This window comes from Nipponia nippon, unplaced genomic scaffold, assembly GCF_047370975.1.
Source record: "Nipponia nippon isolate SJK-2023a ecotype South Korea unplaced genomic scaffold, ASM4737097v1 scaffold_3, whole genome shotgun sequence".
Taxonomy (NCBI): Eukaryota; Metazoa; Chordata; class Aves; order Pelecaniformes; family Threskiornithidae; genus Nipponia; species Nipponia nippon.
In genome coordinates, this window is record NW_028262347.1 from 95318222 (window position 1) to 95334397 (window position 16176).

The window sequence follows — 16176 nt, forward strand, 5'->3', positions numbered from 1 at the left end:
AATTAACACACAAAAGGGATTAAACACTGGAATGTTAGAAACAAACTCTTCCCTGAGCATGGCAGTCATGAGTCCTGTGACCTTGTGTCTGATGTTTGGATTACCTCATGTTTAACAATGTCTATTAAAGCCTTTAGTACCCTTGAATCTTCTGTAAGACCCTTTTCTTTTGGGATTCCCTGATGTCGAACCTAACCAAGCACCTGCTGCTGCTGAGTTGATTCTTTGCTGTCTAATAGTTTGTAATTGCGTTCACAGTGCACTTTTGCACAGTAGGAATTTGGAGGTCTCTCTTGTATTGACCACCTATTTTTTCAAAATGTATAGAAAAGCCTTGAGACCTCTACCATGTTAGGTTGATTTAAAATTGGTCAACAAGACCAACGTTATTCAGAATACAAGCAGACTGACAGATGATCTCACACATATGGAATGTAATCACAGATGCTGTATTTTTTCAGGAACCAAGTAAAATTCAACACAAACTGAACAATTCAGTCCTTGCATACATACAGACAGCCCGTTCTGCAAACAGTTACATGTTTCAATTTGAAGTTATATTTAGCCTTTACAGTCCCTCAATTCAGTCTAAGGATAGAGCACTTGGCACATGCATGAGTTTTGCAGAATAGGAGCCAATACTGTTTCATGGGCTTTCTGGCATAGATGGTATCAGGCTCTGTTGCTTAACAATGCCGCGTGCAGGTGTTTCCTCACATCAGACAGACCTTTCTGCATCAGGATTCGAACTCAGGAGTCATTCTGAGTATTTTATATAGGCTATAAATTCTCCAATTCCCTTCCTGTGATTACTCATTTATATCTGGACTTCAAGGAGACCGTTCACTCATTTAAAGTTACACTGGTACACCAGTTCTTGCATAATTAGAGAAAAAGACGGTAATAAAGTTTTCACCTTTATTCTTTATTATTTAACCAACCCAATCCAGATTCTTTAACTTAAGCAATAGATCTCAGTCTACAAAACAAAATTCTTTTTCTCCCTTCCCCCAAAAATGAAGCTTTTAGTTAATTTTTACACTGCTTTTTTTTTTTTAAATGTACTGCAATAAAGTTGCTGAGTTAGTGAAATTAAGCCCTTCTGTCACCTTCACTACATGAGCTAAGCCCCTAAAGGGAAACAGACAAATCTCACTGCTAACTTTGTAGTTTTCTCTCTTGCCACTTAAGTCTAACAAGAATTTTTTCAATCACATCATGTTATGAACCATCAAATGATTTTTCTGATGCAACTGTCTGAAAAGGCCCTAAATGTCTTATTGTTCTCTGACATAACCAAAAAACATTCAAGATTTCTATTATTGCTAATTAGGTAATTTTCTGTCTGTTACTATTGCACAGCGAAAATTACTAAACCAGATCCAAAGCGATCTGGCTAAATTACAGTAATCCGAAGAGGACGGTCTGAGATTCCACCAAAACACACTTCCGTCCTCTAGTGACATTAAAGCCATCACATCAATGTAAAATCTCCCTGCAGCCAGTCCATGGTTACTGAGAGGGTGGCTGCACTTGCCACTCACTTGTCTCTGCGGTTCCAGTCCCTTCTGCTACCATGATTTGGCATTTTGTTCCTTTCTAATGGCTTAAATAGGATTTAAGAGAAAGAAAACTTAAATACATCTGTCATTAGTACTCGGTCAACCCCACTAATTGGCCAATAATCCAACATTTAAAGTGTCCCTCTTTCTTTGCCTCCCACCCTTCCCACTGCAAGGCTGCCCTTGTTATTCCTGTTTTAATACCATAATATACGTTTCACTTAATTACAGCTTGTCCTGACTTATGTGGCTGCACAAGATGGGAGAGAATAAAAGATATAAACCACCACAAAGACTCCCACAGATACTAGTTCATACAGCAGAGACAGAATATATCACCAAATATTGCTTGCTAAAGGGAGAGTGCACTTTGGGCACTAGAACTGTCATTTGGAGTCAAATATCTGCAGTCCAAAGTATTTATTTGGGGGTTTTTTAATAATATTTGATGAACTCGTATATACTTCCATACAAGGTAATCGTAACACAGCATTCTTAATGCAGAGCAACAGGGAAGATCTTCACTCAAAATTAAAGCACACTGCTGTTCCTTCAGCCAACAGGATTTCTATTACACCACAAGTGCCTGGTGGGGTATCCAGTTAGGTGTTGGTGCTCAGGCTGCGCCGACTTGTTAATACAATGCCAGAATTTGACCTTTAATTATTCTTCCACAGCAGGGGGGATTCACATTCCTACTGACAAAAATAAATGGAAAAAAGACAGTTCCTTCCTGTAAAGATTCTGTCATTTGAAGGATAAAGGTGATTGCAGAGAAATGTTGGTTCTAGTTAATGGATTATTCCTTTCTTAACAAAGTTCCCTTGATGTTATAATATGGCTTTTGGAAGACAAGATATATCTTAATTCCTGTTAATGGCGATGTCAGATATTAATATCAGTGGGCCAAAGCAAAACGACTTTCAAAATCACTGAGGAGTTGCATTAGGACAAATGAGATCTCTGGGTTATGGTATGTTACACAAGGAAGGTATTTTGTGTTTCAGGGACTGAATATTTCTTGGTCTTTTGGTATAAACATACCAACCATTCTTCCATGGCATACTTTCTCTATTTTCCTCACTCTGCAAGGGTGCTTTGCCAGGAAGATATTTTGCTGATGATATAAGCAAATGGTGGCCAGAGGCAGACTGGAGGAAATCACGATCATATTGGAAATGAAATTCAAGCCAGCTATAATATATACCAGAGCTGAATTACTACCCTGAGTTCCCGTCCACATCTGCTATGCAACAGCTGAAGAGTTAACCAGCCAGAGGTTCAATTCTTACTGATAGATGAGATAGGCTGATGGGAAATGGGGACCGTCAATAGTTCCTGACCCAGTAAGGCCTTCCAAATTGATGAACTGAACTACTGCCTCCAAATAGTGTTACAGTAGCTATGTTTCCATTCAGAGCTCTCCCATCGCAGGGAATCATCAATGAAATTACTGCGAGGGATGTCCCCACTCAATTTTCGTTTCTTTCTTGAAGCCCTCCACAATTTTCCCATGTGTTCTTGTTAGCAACAGCCTATTTGGGTCTTGATTACTAAAGCAAGAGAGATGAAAACAAAATATCCAGTATTAAAAAGGATCTGCATAGAACTCAATGTTCCCCAGTAATGACACTAATCCTATTTACTCAATTTGTACACAAAAAATAAAGCATTATTTCCATTTAAACAAATGCTATAATAACATGACGAATATTAAATCACTCTCCAATGGAACTCAGACATCCAGATTACATTCCTAATGGGCCCTGACTCTGAATAATCCAAACTGCAAAGCCTTTTTTCCCCTCTGCTTTTTATTTAATTCTTCATAGTCTAATGATGCATTTGCTTCTAAAATGATTGAAGTAACCCTTAAAATAACTCCCAAAGCAACAGATCTAAACATTAAATACACCAGAATGTAAATGCAGAAGGCACAAAAGGCCTGCGCAGCACAATTCAAGGAAGAGCAAAACTCTGCCACCTTTGCACTCCTCTGGCCAGGAAGGGAACCTTGCGTAGTTGTGGACAGCTAGCTAGACATTAAAAACAAGTTTCAGAACCTTACTGAAATCAGAGTAAGATGCCTAGTTTATAGTCACACAAATATCTTAGCAGTCTAACACTCCCCATGTCTCTGTAATTTTTATACAATGGAACAAGCACAGCTACCTTATCTTGTATGATGAGGCATTAAACTCTAAATTGCTCAGATGCTATGATAAAAGAACCTCACTAAATGGATAGTTTAATGTAAAATCATAAAGGTAGTGTGTAACACAGATGACTCCAGTATTGACTAAGTGTACTACTTGGGGTCCTGCTCCAAGCCCAAACAACTCCAAGCACTTTGAGATCCGTATGGTTGAGAGAGTCTCCACAGTTTGACATTGACTACTCCCCTGAAGAGAGGGAGCATCGACATGGAAACTTCTACAGTACGAATTCCAAGAGTGTTTCACTGACAGGAATTCACATTTCTTCATTTTCTACCATTTCCTGATTTAATAACCTCCTTGGCAGACTATGTAACTTATCTTTGTTTGCATTCACCTCCACCTGAAAAATCAATCAAGCTTTACTTACCCTTTTTGATCATTGCCCCTTTTTTTTCAGCTAAGGAAAAGTATCTTGCTTTCCTGCTTGCTGTGACAAAATAAAAGATTATCTTGCATTTTCATGAGGGCTAGGAGAGTGGCCCTTGTGTTTGTTTTAATTCACAGTATGAATAATACTTATTTCATATTCCACAAAGATCACTGCAGTACAGACTATTTACAGTCTTAACTTGTCTCTTCAGAGAAAAAAAAAAAAAAAACAAACAGCAATTTGTGGCTTTACATTTAAAATCAATCTTGGATCACATGGATCAGATCTTTCCAGTTCCTGGATGTTGAACAAAAGGCTGGTTCTGTCTAATATTTTTGCTACATTATATATACACAAATGCAGTAGTCTACCACTTTACAAATATATGAATATATCACAAGCATATGAATACTGTGCAGGAGCGGTAATAGCACATAGTTGTTGATAGCCACACAATAATGTAGAAAACCATTTTGACCCTCAGGGGACTATAAAAATTACATCCCCTACAATACTTCTCCTCTAAAAAGATTTCAGGAGTTCTACATTCATTGTGGTCCTCAAGATTAATCCCTTCTATGAAGACAATGACTAATAATGTTATCTCTTCTCTAGCATGCTCTGTCTCCATGCTTTACAAGCAGAGGAGAAACAAAAGGAATCTTTCAGAGTACATTCGTTCACTGTTTATCATCGATCAGCAGAGAAAAGGAATAGTCCTGGCCAAAGCACTAGCCCCAGCCTATGGAAAGGGTGCTGAAGAAAGTCAGCAAACCCACAAAAAAGCTTAGCTGTAAGAAAAATAAATAAATAAAACACAGTATCTAAATACAAGAAGTATGAGAAGAAACGGGATTTCTGTCTCAATAAGGAAGACAGAAAGCAGTGATGGGAAGCCATGCCAACTCTTAATCGGGTAAAACAAAAAAGAAACCATTTCCATCCAGGAAGGAAGTCAAACGAGTCTTGCCCAGAGGGGCATCAGGAAGATTACTAGGAGGGACTGGGCAAAGGCAGGAAGGGAGCAGAGGCAATACATTTCCTTGATTCCATATATGAACTCATGTCTACATTTACGCCCAAGCATATGCACATGTGTATGTAAATATACACACACTCCTTTACCACTTTCCTTGAAATCTATACATATATACATGTGTGTGGGGATATATATATATGTATGAATACTCTTCCCTCTCCCCTACCTCTTTCCATGAAAGACAATAGAGACTGGGAACCTATTCACCAAAGTTTGTTGCGTATTGAGATATCTGAATATATTTTCTCAGAATGATGGCATCACTGCCTGAAGCCCTACATACATCCTCCAGGACAGACTTCTATCCCTCTGCTGTTCAATTTCCAGCTATGGATTTATTGAAAAATTTCTATATGGATGTATAAACATTCACTCTAACACATGTGAACTAAAGAGACTCCCTTCTGGAATTAGTTCCTCAGATTCCCTGCTCAAGTACACAAAATCATCCTTACATTTCTCCTTGTCATTTTCACATGCCCGAACAAACAGTTTAACCTTATGCCATGGCTTGAAAATTCAAGAGATTCGAACTACCATCAGTCAGGGAGAGAAAGTCCAAGAATTTAGGACCTTCTGCAGATGACATCTACAATTTTCAAAGACCTCTCTGTTCAAAATGAATTAATTTGCACCCTCCAATTCAGGCTGCTGAACTTTGCACTTTCTTTAGACAGTGTGTGCTGTATTATGAAACATTTCTCTGTTTCAGAATATAAAGGGGAAAAAAACAGGGTCACCAATAGCCACTGGTTTCTGCAAAGTTGAGCCTAGAGACCGTTTGCTAAAATGTTACAATGAGTTGAAAGAGAGACAGTAAAGAATGCACAATGAGTGCTTTCAGGACTAGATTAATAATCACTTTTGACCAGATGACTAAGCTGAAAAACTGGTGAAAAACTGCTTCTAGTAAAGCCTTTCATTTAATTTTTACGTGAGCGTCCCCCCAGGTATATACTTCTGAAGCTTTTTAAAAATACAAACTGATTTTAAAAAATAGCTGTTTTGAATAAATAGCACAAGCCTTCTGTTTTGAAAGTGTCACTCCACAGCATTTTGAACTTTTTGAAATAACTTCCGTCTTCTCTTTGCAAAACATTTTTCAAACTATTTGAAAGGTTGAAATTATTTCCTTAACTTGCCTTGAATTTATGAGCAAGACAAGTTGCCTGAAACTGCCCAAACTGTTTGCCAAAGACCTCTGACTGGCTTCTACTACCATTGAAGTTCCAGGTAGGCTATGATACCACTCATTCAGAATAAAGGCTTTACCATAACTTTAAGATCCTTTGTATATCATATCAGGCATTGTCCTGAAACTATTTAGTGAATAGCTTTTACGGGAAACAAACTCTGTCCACTGGTCCTGTACCCTGCTAGGAATTATGGGGAGGTTAGAGAGGGGGAAGTCTTAGTTCTGCTATTAGCACACTTACTCATATACCTTAAAAATCAAAGTACTAAAATTAACTTATAAGTAATAATTTGAAGTGAAATTGACTTTCTTTAATTAAATTTAGTGTTATATACTGAGATGCATTACTAAATAAAAAAATACTATCAAAAATGACAAAAATCCATGCTTAATTTAAATGGGCCAATTACTTTAAGTGCTGCTACAGTCAGAGAAGTGATTCAAGGATAAATATGGGAACACACAATACCATTTCTTCAATAGCTTCCAGATCAAATTCAATGTAAAAGTCAAAAGGTCAATTTTTTTCCCTCTACCCCATGGCATCACAAACTCCCCGTGCGACTTAGAGAACTTGGCTGAATTCTTTCTATCCTGGCATTCTCTGCAGGAGCAATGATGAGTATACATTATGTTATGAGACATACTCTTTTCACAGGAATGTCTTCATTTTTTCCAGGTAGAAATTGAAGATTTTGTATTTGTCTGGAATCTCGACATCCAGTATCCCTAGTTATGCATGAATAACTAGGTGGTGCAGAATTTGTGTAGAATAAATGCTCAGAGAATTCTGTTCCTTGTTGAATAAAAATGTGTTCAGGCCCAGTCTGTTCCTCCTTTTATCATCTTATACAGCAGCACCAATGACAGAGATGTCCAATGGACAGACTGATGACCACAAAGTAGTTATGTTTCTATGTAGCTGGCTGCTTAAAATTTATACATTTTACTATTCAAACACGCCAATCCCAATTCAAGCTTCTCGGCAACAGTTCCAGCTGGGATGCTCCAACCAACTGAAAAACCCAAGTATTTTCAATAACACATGCAAACTCAAGAACACAGCACGTGCAGAAAAGTCTATCACTTTCTGGTAGAGTCAGGTTTGCTGAACAGGCACATACCAACACATGTGCAGTTGGTTCAACACTTCTCGAGCACTAAATTCCCTGTATTTACATTAAACAAGGCATGCTCACTGGAAAACCCTGTAGAGAAATATGGCAGTCCTAGTGATGCAGAAGTGGTTGTCTGACAGCTGAAATAATGATGCAGAAAGCAGAAGATAACTTATGTTATACTGACAAGAATAAAGGAAAACTTAAAGACAAAGTAAAGCAGGTAAGATGAAAGTAGCTTATGTGCAAATGGTCTACTTTGCTTTTGTTGTGACAGCCAATGCTTCACATCACAACTGATTTGCAGTGTTACACATGGATTGTGTAAAAGCATGCATTTCTTCATTTTCATTACTATATTCCTTTGCAAATTAAATAATTGCAAGAGTAGCAGCCTGCACAAAGGGACCTTTACAAAAGAGAGACCATTCCAGGATCAATAGCTAGTTGTAAAACTATTGATAGCATAATTCCTGTAACTTCCAGTCAAGGTTGAGGCCCTTGACAGGTAGGACTCAAATAAAGCTGACACGTAATTGCTGTAGGAAACAAAACTTCTCATGAAAGTCATCACATTGAAAACCAAGTTCTTTCTACATAGCAAGATTCATCAGGTAGCATTCAAAATTAACATGGCATCAATGATCATAATGAAAAAAAAATATCTCTAATCTTAAAAAGAAAATTACAATAGAAAATAATTTCTAAATCAATAAATTGTGAGTTGTTTTTTTTTTCCCCCCTATAGGAACAAAACTCCACAGACAGATTTGAAAGGTCCAAAATTCCTCAAAAGTTTCTTCTGTAAAACTTTTGTACAACACTTTTCTTAACCAGACAACACTCACTTATTGACACCAAAAATTAAGAATAAAATATTACAGCTCCCTTTCACAGGTCTAATAACATTTTCATTGACAAAACAGAGTCATAAAAAAACCTGTTTTGTCTTACATTTTGTAATAGGAGTATGTGCACATGTATGTAGGAAAGCAGAGAGACTTGATATAATTACAGAGACAAAAAGTATTTTTCAACTGTAAGATTAACCTAGAGAAATGTGAGTAATAGTTATGTTTTCACTTCAAAAACATGACTTGGTATTCCTCACTGTTTTCGTTTTCACATCCAGCTTCCAAAATCCTTCTCAAATCCTTCCTCTCACCCTACATCTGTTTATTTTTTTCACCCTAGAAGCACACTTTCAGCTGTTTATTACTCAGCCTCATCTTACTGTGGGCAGTACCCACTGCCAACCTATAGTCATTTTAGAGCTTGATAAGATTCTTTGTGAAACTTGCCACACTACCAATCTTTGTGTCAGAAAATTTGATTACTGATACTTCTATATCCAGGTCAGCAAAATAAAACATTAAACTTCCCAGCAGGACTTTACACACAGATGCAATGTATGTAGAGGCACAAAAGATGCTCCTGCAGAGCAAAAAGCAATTCAAAGCACATCAACACAGCTGAAGCTTTTTGGGATGACAGCAGATCTGTGATCTGTTGCAGGTTCTTTAACAGGTGGGTAGACCTAGTTCCACAGAGCATCGTCTGACAGTCATTGACAAACATAGGGTCAATTCATTTTTTTCCCCAGAAAACTAATGTCAAATACCATGATTTAGCATGGGTTTTTCATAAAGACATTTAAAGTAAAATAATGCATTTAACACGACCTTGGTCCCTTGAGCTCTTACTGGAATTGCCTTATTCCTGAATGTGCCACTTAATTCTGTTGCCTAAAGAATTTCTAAAGAACTTTCAAACACCAGTCACATGGAGAGGAAGGTTTTTCTTTCCATTTCACAGATGGGAAAGGGAAGCATACAGGGGCTAGAAAGCCTTCCAAGATCACAGGGCAAAGAATACCAGGGACAGAGAGAGGGCTCAGACTGCTTCATTCTGGCCTGGAGCTCCAACAGCTCTGCAACACATCAGCAAGAGAGGAGACTTGTCTTATCTTAGCTATGGCTTATTTGAATTGCTATAGTGCCTAGCTATTAGTTTCATATCAGGCAGCAGTCTCATCAGCAGAAAGCTCCCATTGTGATCAATAGGGAGTAGATTTCCATGCGTCTTCTGAAATTATGCACAAACCATAAATGAGACAAGTAGAAAAACAAGGGCTGAGTCACGAAGATGCAGTATCTATATGAACCCTTATCTTTTCTTATATAAATACAGGAGAACTATATGGATATCTATCAACTGACCTTTCCCCCATCGGTACTGTTCAGTGGGAGAACAGTGTATCATCTAGAAGAGTTTGAATGCTGCAACTATCAAGTCTGAGGTCCTTGAAAGGTCACTTCTCCAGAACCAAGCTATTACCCATTTCTTGCTATTATCCATTTCTTCACCACAATGGACAAAATCTCAAATCTGGTTTCATGTTAGGTGGAATGCCACAGTTTGTACCCTGCTTCTACCATTTCCATTTAGCAATCTTTTCTTTTAAAACTTCTGCATCTTTCCTGTGAAATCTGTCCATTTCTTGTTAGAGAATTTCAGGCGTTTTACTGGACAGGATCATATTCTTTCACTGAAGTTGTGCATACAAATTTCTATCTGTAGCTTCCGTGTAAAATAAGGCATATTTTATCAATATTAAGGGGCTTGTTAGGCTGTTTAGTGACTAGTTTGTATTTCTAATTGCCAAGTCTGTTACTTTTCCTTAATTTAGCCAGTGCAGAAATTATAATCGAAAATGTATGTCTGATAAGGGACAAGTAATTCATGAGGTAAATAATTTTCAGCTTCAGTATAGCACAGCATTACTACAAACATGGGACTTCTTTAAATCGTGCAATGTTATTTTGTCTTTAGAAAACCTGACAGTTTCCACAAGGAGGACACCAAGAGATTGGCTGGTTTTTAGAGATCAGCAGATGGACAAATTAAAACATTACTCCGGGGAATAGTATAACTTCCAGAGAGCAGGTAGAGAAGGACTATTTATTACAGTAAACCACAAAAGCCCAGTGCTGGAAAATCTCTGTAATCATAAACGTGTTCTTCAAGTGACCTCCCTCCTCATGGCCAGCAGTCAACTCCTGCACATAGAGCAGGGAAGTGGTGCTGGAGATGCGTAAGCACGGCTCTGCTCAAGCTAACTAATGAGGGCAATGGGCATGCCCTGGGAGCCAGGCTGCTGTTCTTGAGCTCAGCGTGCAATATCCTGGGAACTAGGTTATTTATCCCCTGTTCACCAATGCTTGCCCAGAGCTGGCAAGGTTCAGCTGGCTTCTGTACAGAAACGCCTTCCACCAATTTCTTATGAAAAAAATCCTTCTAGGGGAATTAGCATAAGATGGTTGTCGCATTTGAGAGGAAGAGGAGAGGAAACAGTGCATGGGCAGCTGCACTATGCAACATGCTCTCCACTGGAAGGAGCAGAATGCCTGTGGTAATTTTCCATCCCCTTTTAGTGTCTGTCTTACTGATACAGACTGAAAGTCAGTCTGTGGTAAATGGAAAAGATAAATTTGATCATAAGTGAACTTACAGAGTATGTGAATTAAGGGTTTCAGGATTTGGTACCGAGATGTTAAACTTTTCCAGAACAAGGCAAACACACACAGATGCACTATTGGAATAAGTGATACCATAGTTTAGTAACTAGGTTTGCTACCAGGGAAAAATGGATGATAGCAGTTTGTACATAGAGCATCTGTCACCAGGGCCACAAAAAATTTTTCATGATGAGGGTGGTGAAACACTGGAGTGGGTTACCCAGAGAGGTGGTAGATGCCCCATCCTTGGAAACATTCAAGGACAGGCTGGATGGGGCTCTGAGCAACCTGATCTGGTTGAAGATGTCCCTGCCCATTGCATGGAGGTTGGACTAGATGACCTTTAAAGGTCCCTTCCAACCCAAACTATTCTATAATTCTATGATTCCCAGAGGTTAAAAGATCCCCGACTCAAGCAGTTTTGGAAGGTTAAAGCCACAAATCAGCAGGAGAGAAACAACAGTCACTATAAAAGGATGTTTGTAAGACATCGTTTTAAGATTCCCCCCACCCCCCCCGCCTTCTTGGAAATAACTGTTAGAATAATATTAACTTTTTAAGCCCAATCCTCTGCTACATAGCAACTTTCTCATCACTACCAGAAGGCCACCAAAAGAACACCTACCACATACCTTGTGGTTTTTGCTTTTAAAGCATTCACAGATGAAGTGTTGCATAGTACAGTAATTACATGGAAGTTTATTTGCTCAGTTGTTACATATTTGAGTCTATATATTAACTCTACAAGTACCATGACAGTGTTCTCATGCTTCAGATAATTCTATATAATTAAAAGGATGTTACAGCCTCAGTTGATTTCCCACTTAAAATCACCCTCATTACCCTCAATCTGCCTGTTGAAGAAACAGCAAGTGACATCTCTAACAACTGCAAATGAGAAAGCTGCATCCAAGACTTTCAGAACTTATTCGAGCTCAGGACCTTTTGCATAGCCTTTTTATTTTGTTTTGTTTTAAAATAGGAGTAGCCCAACTTCAAAACCAAAGATGTTCTTTCTCTCTGATTCACCATTGAAAATTTGTCATTATATAGGGAGAATGTAGATAAAGATCTATTTTGCAGTTGTTGAAGGCTATGTATAAAATCTAAACTATATGCACAGATACACATAAGTTTATTTTTCCAACTGCAATTTAACCTTAATTTCCTTGCTTTGTATTCTGTTCATAGTAAGTCACCACACCAAAAGCTTACACATCATATTTTAAACCAAAAGTGTTTACAGGGTTTTAAAACATGCCGTAGAAAATATATTTTCCCCATTACAGATCCTATATCCATTACAGATCCTCTATCCTAAGATGAGAGTGCTGAAAATACTGCTAGTTAAACATACGGAACAGCGTTCGTATCAGTTGAGTAGGGGGAGGAGGACGGACCAAAAAAAATTATGCACACATTTCCCTTTCACTCTGAGAGCCTGGCACAATGAGAGATTTATTTTTTTATTGACTCTTTACACCCGTCATAAGGTACTAAATTTGCTTGGGCAGAGATTCCTTTTCCTCAAGTTTCAGCCCAAAGTAAAAATTTTACTGAAGGAAATGCATCAGATGTAGTGAAAATGCTAACTCTACCTTTTGGTTTAATGCCAGGAAGTATATCACTGTGAAATTTAGTCCAAATGGAGAACAGTGTAAGGAAGCATATGAAAAAAGAAATGGTAATAGTTACTGTGAAAATTAATTTTTAGAGAACAGTACTCAGCTTTGATAGAAAGTGTTTTCTGGGAATGGGTAGAGGCTGTGTTGAACTTCCTTGCACAGCTACGTGACCCCTGCCAATCAATGTCAACACTTTATTAATATTTTACTGAAAAAGCGTGAGATGATTCAAACTTCAGCTGTCTTGGTAGGTGTTGCTAAGCAACTTTGCTGCTTGTCTGAGAAGTAGTTTTCACAGCAACCTTTCCTTCAAAGGCCTGCGTCCACTTGAAACACTTTCCCTTTTGTCAATGAAGAACCCAGCAATGAAGAACCCACCCCTCCCTTTATATTTTCCTCTCCATCTCCCAGTTAAAAAGAAATCAATTTAATAGCGTCTGAAATTCTCCACTTTACTTACCATAATCACTGTCATAAAATACTATGAATTTCTGCCACCGCAGCTCAGTGACCAGTTTCAGCATAACATCATTGAGGCGGACTGGTGGTCGGGCAGCCAGCGTGTACTCCTCCTCCTCCAGGCTGGGGTTCAGGTGGCAGGCTGTGCGTGGGGAGCCTCCCGTGTTGCGCTGTACAAAAAGATGTGGGATGTGCATGGCATCCGTCAGGGACTGCAGGGCGTTGGCCGAGGCACAACCAGTGGACGTCACTAAGGCTAAGATCCCCAGGGTCATCAGGTCACAGGCTGGAGAAGACAAGAAATAAAGCGGGGTTAGAACAAGCTCAATAATTCCTTTGACCAACCTAGATGCCAAGTAGGGAACAGGACAGGCTTTACCCTTGCCATTAACACAGAGCTGAACTGATTTATATTACAGTATCAGCTGAAGCCTTTCAGAGTTACGTCCTGTACCTTTACAGTAGGAGACAGTATCTGCAATCTGTACTGATAAGACAAAGTTGAGGACAGATAACATTACTACTGTCATTTCTTCAGGCAGGAGCTGATGACGATGGAGATCACAGCCCTTGCTTCAGGTCATTCCTGGTGGAAGCAGGAACTGAACTCCCGTCTTTTAAAACCTACCTCACCACTTCCACGTCTTAGTCTTTGTTGTGCACATTGGATAAAGACTTTGGACAATAAAAAGCAATTTCAGCTTCAAGGATTTGTCTTATACAAGAGTTTTGAAGGATTTTTAAATTGATGAAAAAACATTCACTGTGTGTCTCAGAGCAACAAAGAAACAACAAAGGCACTCGTTAGAACAAAGGCAACTCGTGAATAACTAAACAATTATTAACTGTAGCTGTCTTTAAAAAGATCTGGAAAAGCACGTATCATTTAAAAACACAGCATATACGTTTGAGCCCATCTGCTTTTGAGAATGAAGCATTAGGTGAGTTTGAAACACAGGCCATGCAGGTTGGGTAGCCCTGGGCAGAGCTGTGTTCATCCTTGCTCTGCTGCTCAGGACATCCGGCAGCCTCTCACAGGGCTCACTCTTCTCAGGACTCCTAGGAAGACCACCTGATATTCAGCTGGGGTTAGAAAATGTTTCCAGCCAAGGTCCCCAGCTATAATTCAGCAGCTATTTAGCCAGTGGTGGTGGTAAAACTATGTAAGACTATAAGGCAACTGTTAATGCCCGTTTTTACTAACCCTCTTGAATAAGCAGCAGCAAAGTTGGTCCCTGGGAGCTCCGCACAGTGAGCACTCATAGGTTAGCACTGCACCAGCCCTGAGGGTCCTCCAGGGTCACTTGACACTTCTTACTCCTCTCCTCCTTTGAAGAGGGCTGGGGGCAAGCTCAGGGTTTCAGTAGCAGTTTCAGTTCCTGAGCAACCACCTGCACAAGCACAGCCTGCCCAAAGGAAACCAGCTACTCTGCTTTGCCGGGACAGAGGCCCATAGAATAAAACCAGACAGGAGGTGACTGGAGATGCTCCACAGTCCTGCTTCAGTCTACATGAGCCTGCTAACAGTGGATAAACAAAAGAGCTGCTGGGGTGTAATTCAGAGCCCCTCCGGGACATGCTGAGTAGGAGATTCTGCTTCCAGCTGGAGAGGCGAGGCTGCCCTTGCTGGTGCTTCCCCCGTGCAAGGTGACCGCCTCAGCACGCGAGAGAGAAGGCTGCCCACGCATGGCACGTGCTGCGGGACTGCCGGGGCATGTGTCGGGTCTGGTCACGCAGGGGAGACATGCTGCCACCCTGTTACTGACCCACCGCCTCTCATCTCCGGTGGAAATGGACTGAGCAGAAAGGTAGAAAAATGAACACAATGTATTAAAAGGATTTATTTTTCCTCCTCTAAACACTTAAGTATATCTCCACTTTCAGAAGCCAAAAAGTCAAAGGGACTGGACAGGTTATGAATAATTAATAGTAATTAACAGTTAATTATCAATTAATATTAATTACATAAAGCCACAGTAATTAAATACATAAGCGTTTCGAATACAACCAATGAACCATTTCACCAAATATCATCTTAGACCAGAGAGAAAATAAATATATTTCACTTTGATATGGCATAAGAGAAAGAAAATGTTTGATCTTCTCTATGCACAGAACATTCAACATATATCCTAACGCAACAGAGAAAGATGAAGTGCTTTCAACATTATTTCCTTAATGGTCTTTACAATAAACATATGTCAGCTGCGTTATCTAAATTTACTCTGTGTTGATTATAGTTATATGAAATTGTTCTTTGTTTTTCCTGAGAGCTGACCTGATTTAACAGCAGGGAGGCATTACATTTGCCAAATGGGAGACCCAGGTTCGGGAACAGATTTGATTTCCCAGGCTTCTTGCCAGAGAAAACTGAACATGTCATACAGGTAATTTATTTAGTCACAGTAGGAGAGGGAACAGAGAAGTGGGAACAGAGGGAGAGAACAGCAGAGCTGAGCTATAAACCCCTGCAGAGATCACCAACCAGCAAGCTTTGCTGTCACCAAGGGTGAGAGAAGCAAGCCACATGAGTCTGTAGAAGGAACAATTTACTTGCAAAGCAGACAGAAGGAGAGAAAAAAAACAAACCCCTTTCTGATGGTAGACTGCATTCAGAGTCACTTATTTGTGGAATATAGAGCTGATCACCAGTTGTATAACAAGAGATAACTTCATTCAGCAGTTGACACTAATCAAAAGCTGCTCACTTATTAGCAGCAAAAAGACCAGAGACACAACAGACCACAGCAAACAGGCCCCCTTATCTCCCAGCACAGGCCACCGAACACAGCTGAAATATCTCAGCAAAGACTGTTTTGGTTGAGGCATTTTCCCAGTGTTTTGTAGTTTGTGTCAATAGGTTAAAATGAAGAATTAGTCAATACACTTCTACATTCTGATATTTTGTCAATTGATTATGTTTTGCCTGAAAGCATATGCTACACAGCAAGTGTTATCTCCTCTTGCCTCTCTGTTTTGAGATAGTATAGCAGGCAATAAAAAACTGGAATGACTAAGGAAAAAAGGTTTCACGTTTTCTGAATTGCTTTCTTTAGTCAAATTACAGAATG

General features: G+C 39.3%; 1 protein-coding gene across 5 annotated transcripts in view; it reads right to left on the reverse strand.

The window, feature by feature from the left end:
* GRID1 (glutamate ionotropic receptor delta type subunit 1) overlaps positions 1-16176 on the reverse strand; it is a 542571-nt gene that overhangs the window by 306499 nt on the left and 219896 nt on the right. For all 5 annotated transcript variants that reach the window (XM_009465956.2, XM_087766071.1, XM_087766069.1 and 2 more), the window contains one exon: positions 13107-13391. In XM_009465956.2, the coding sequence (XP_009464231.1) occupies positions 13107-13391 (285 nt within the window). The remainder of the gene's footprint in view (positions 1-13106; positions 13392-16176) is intronic.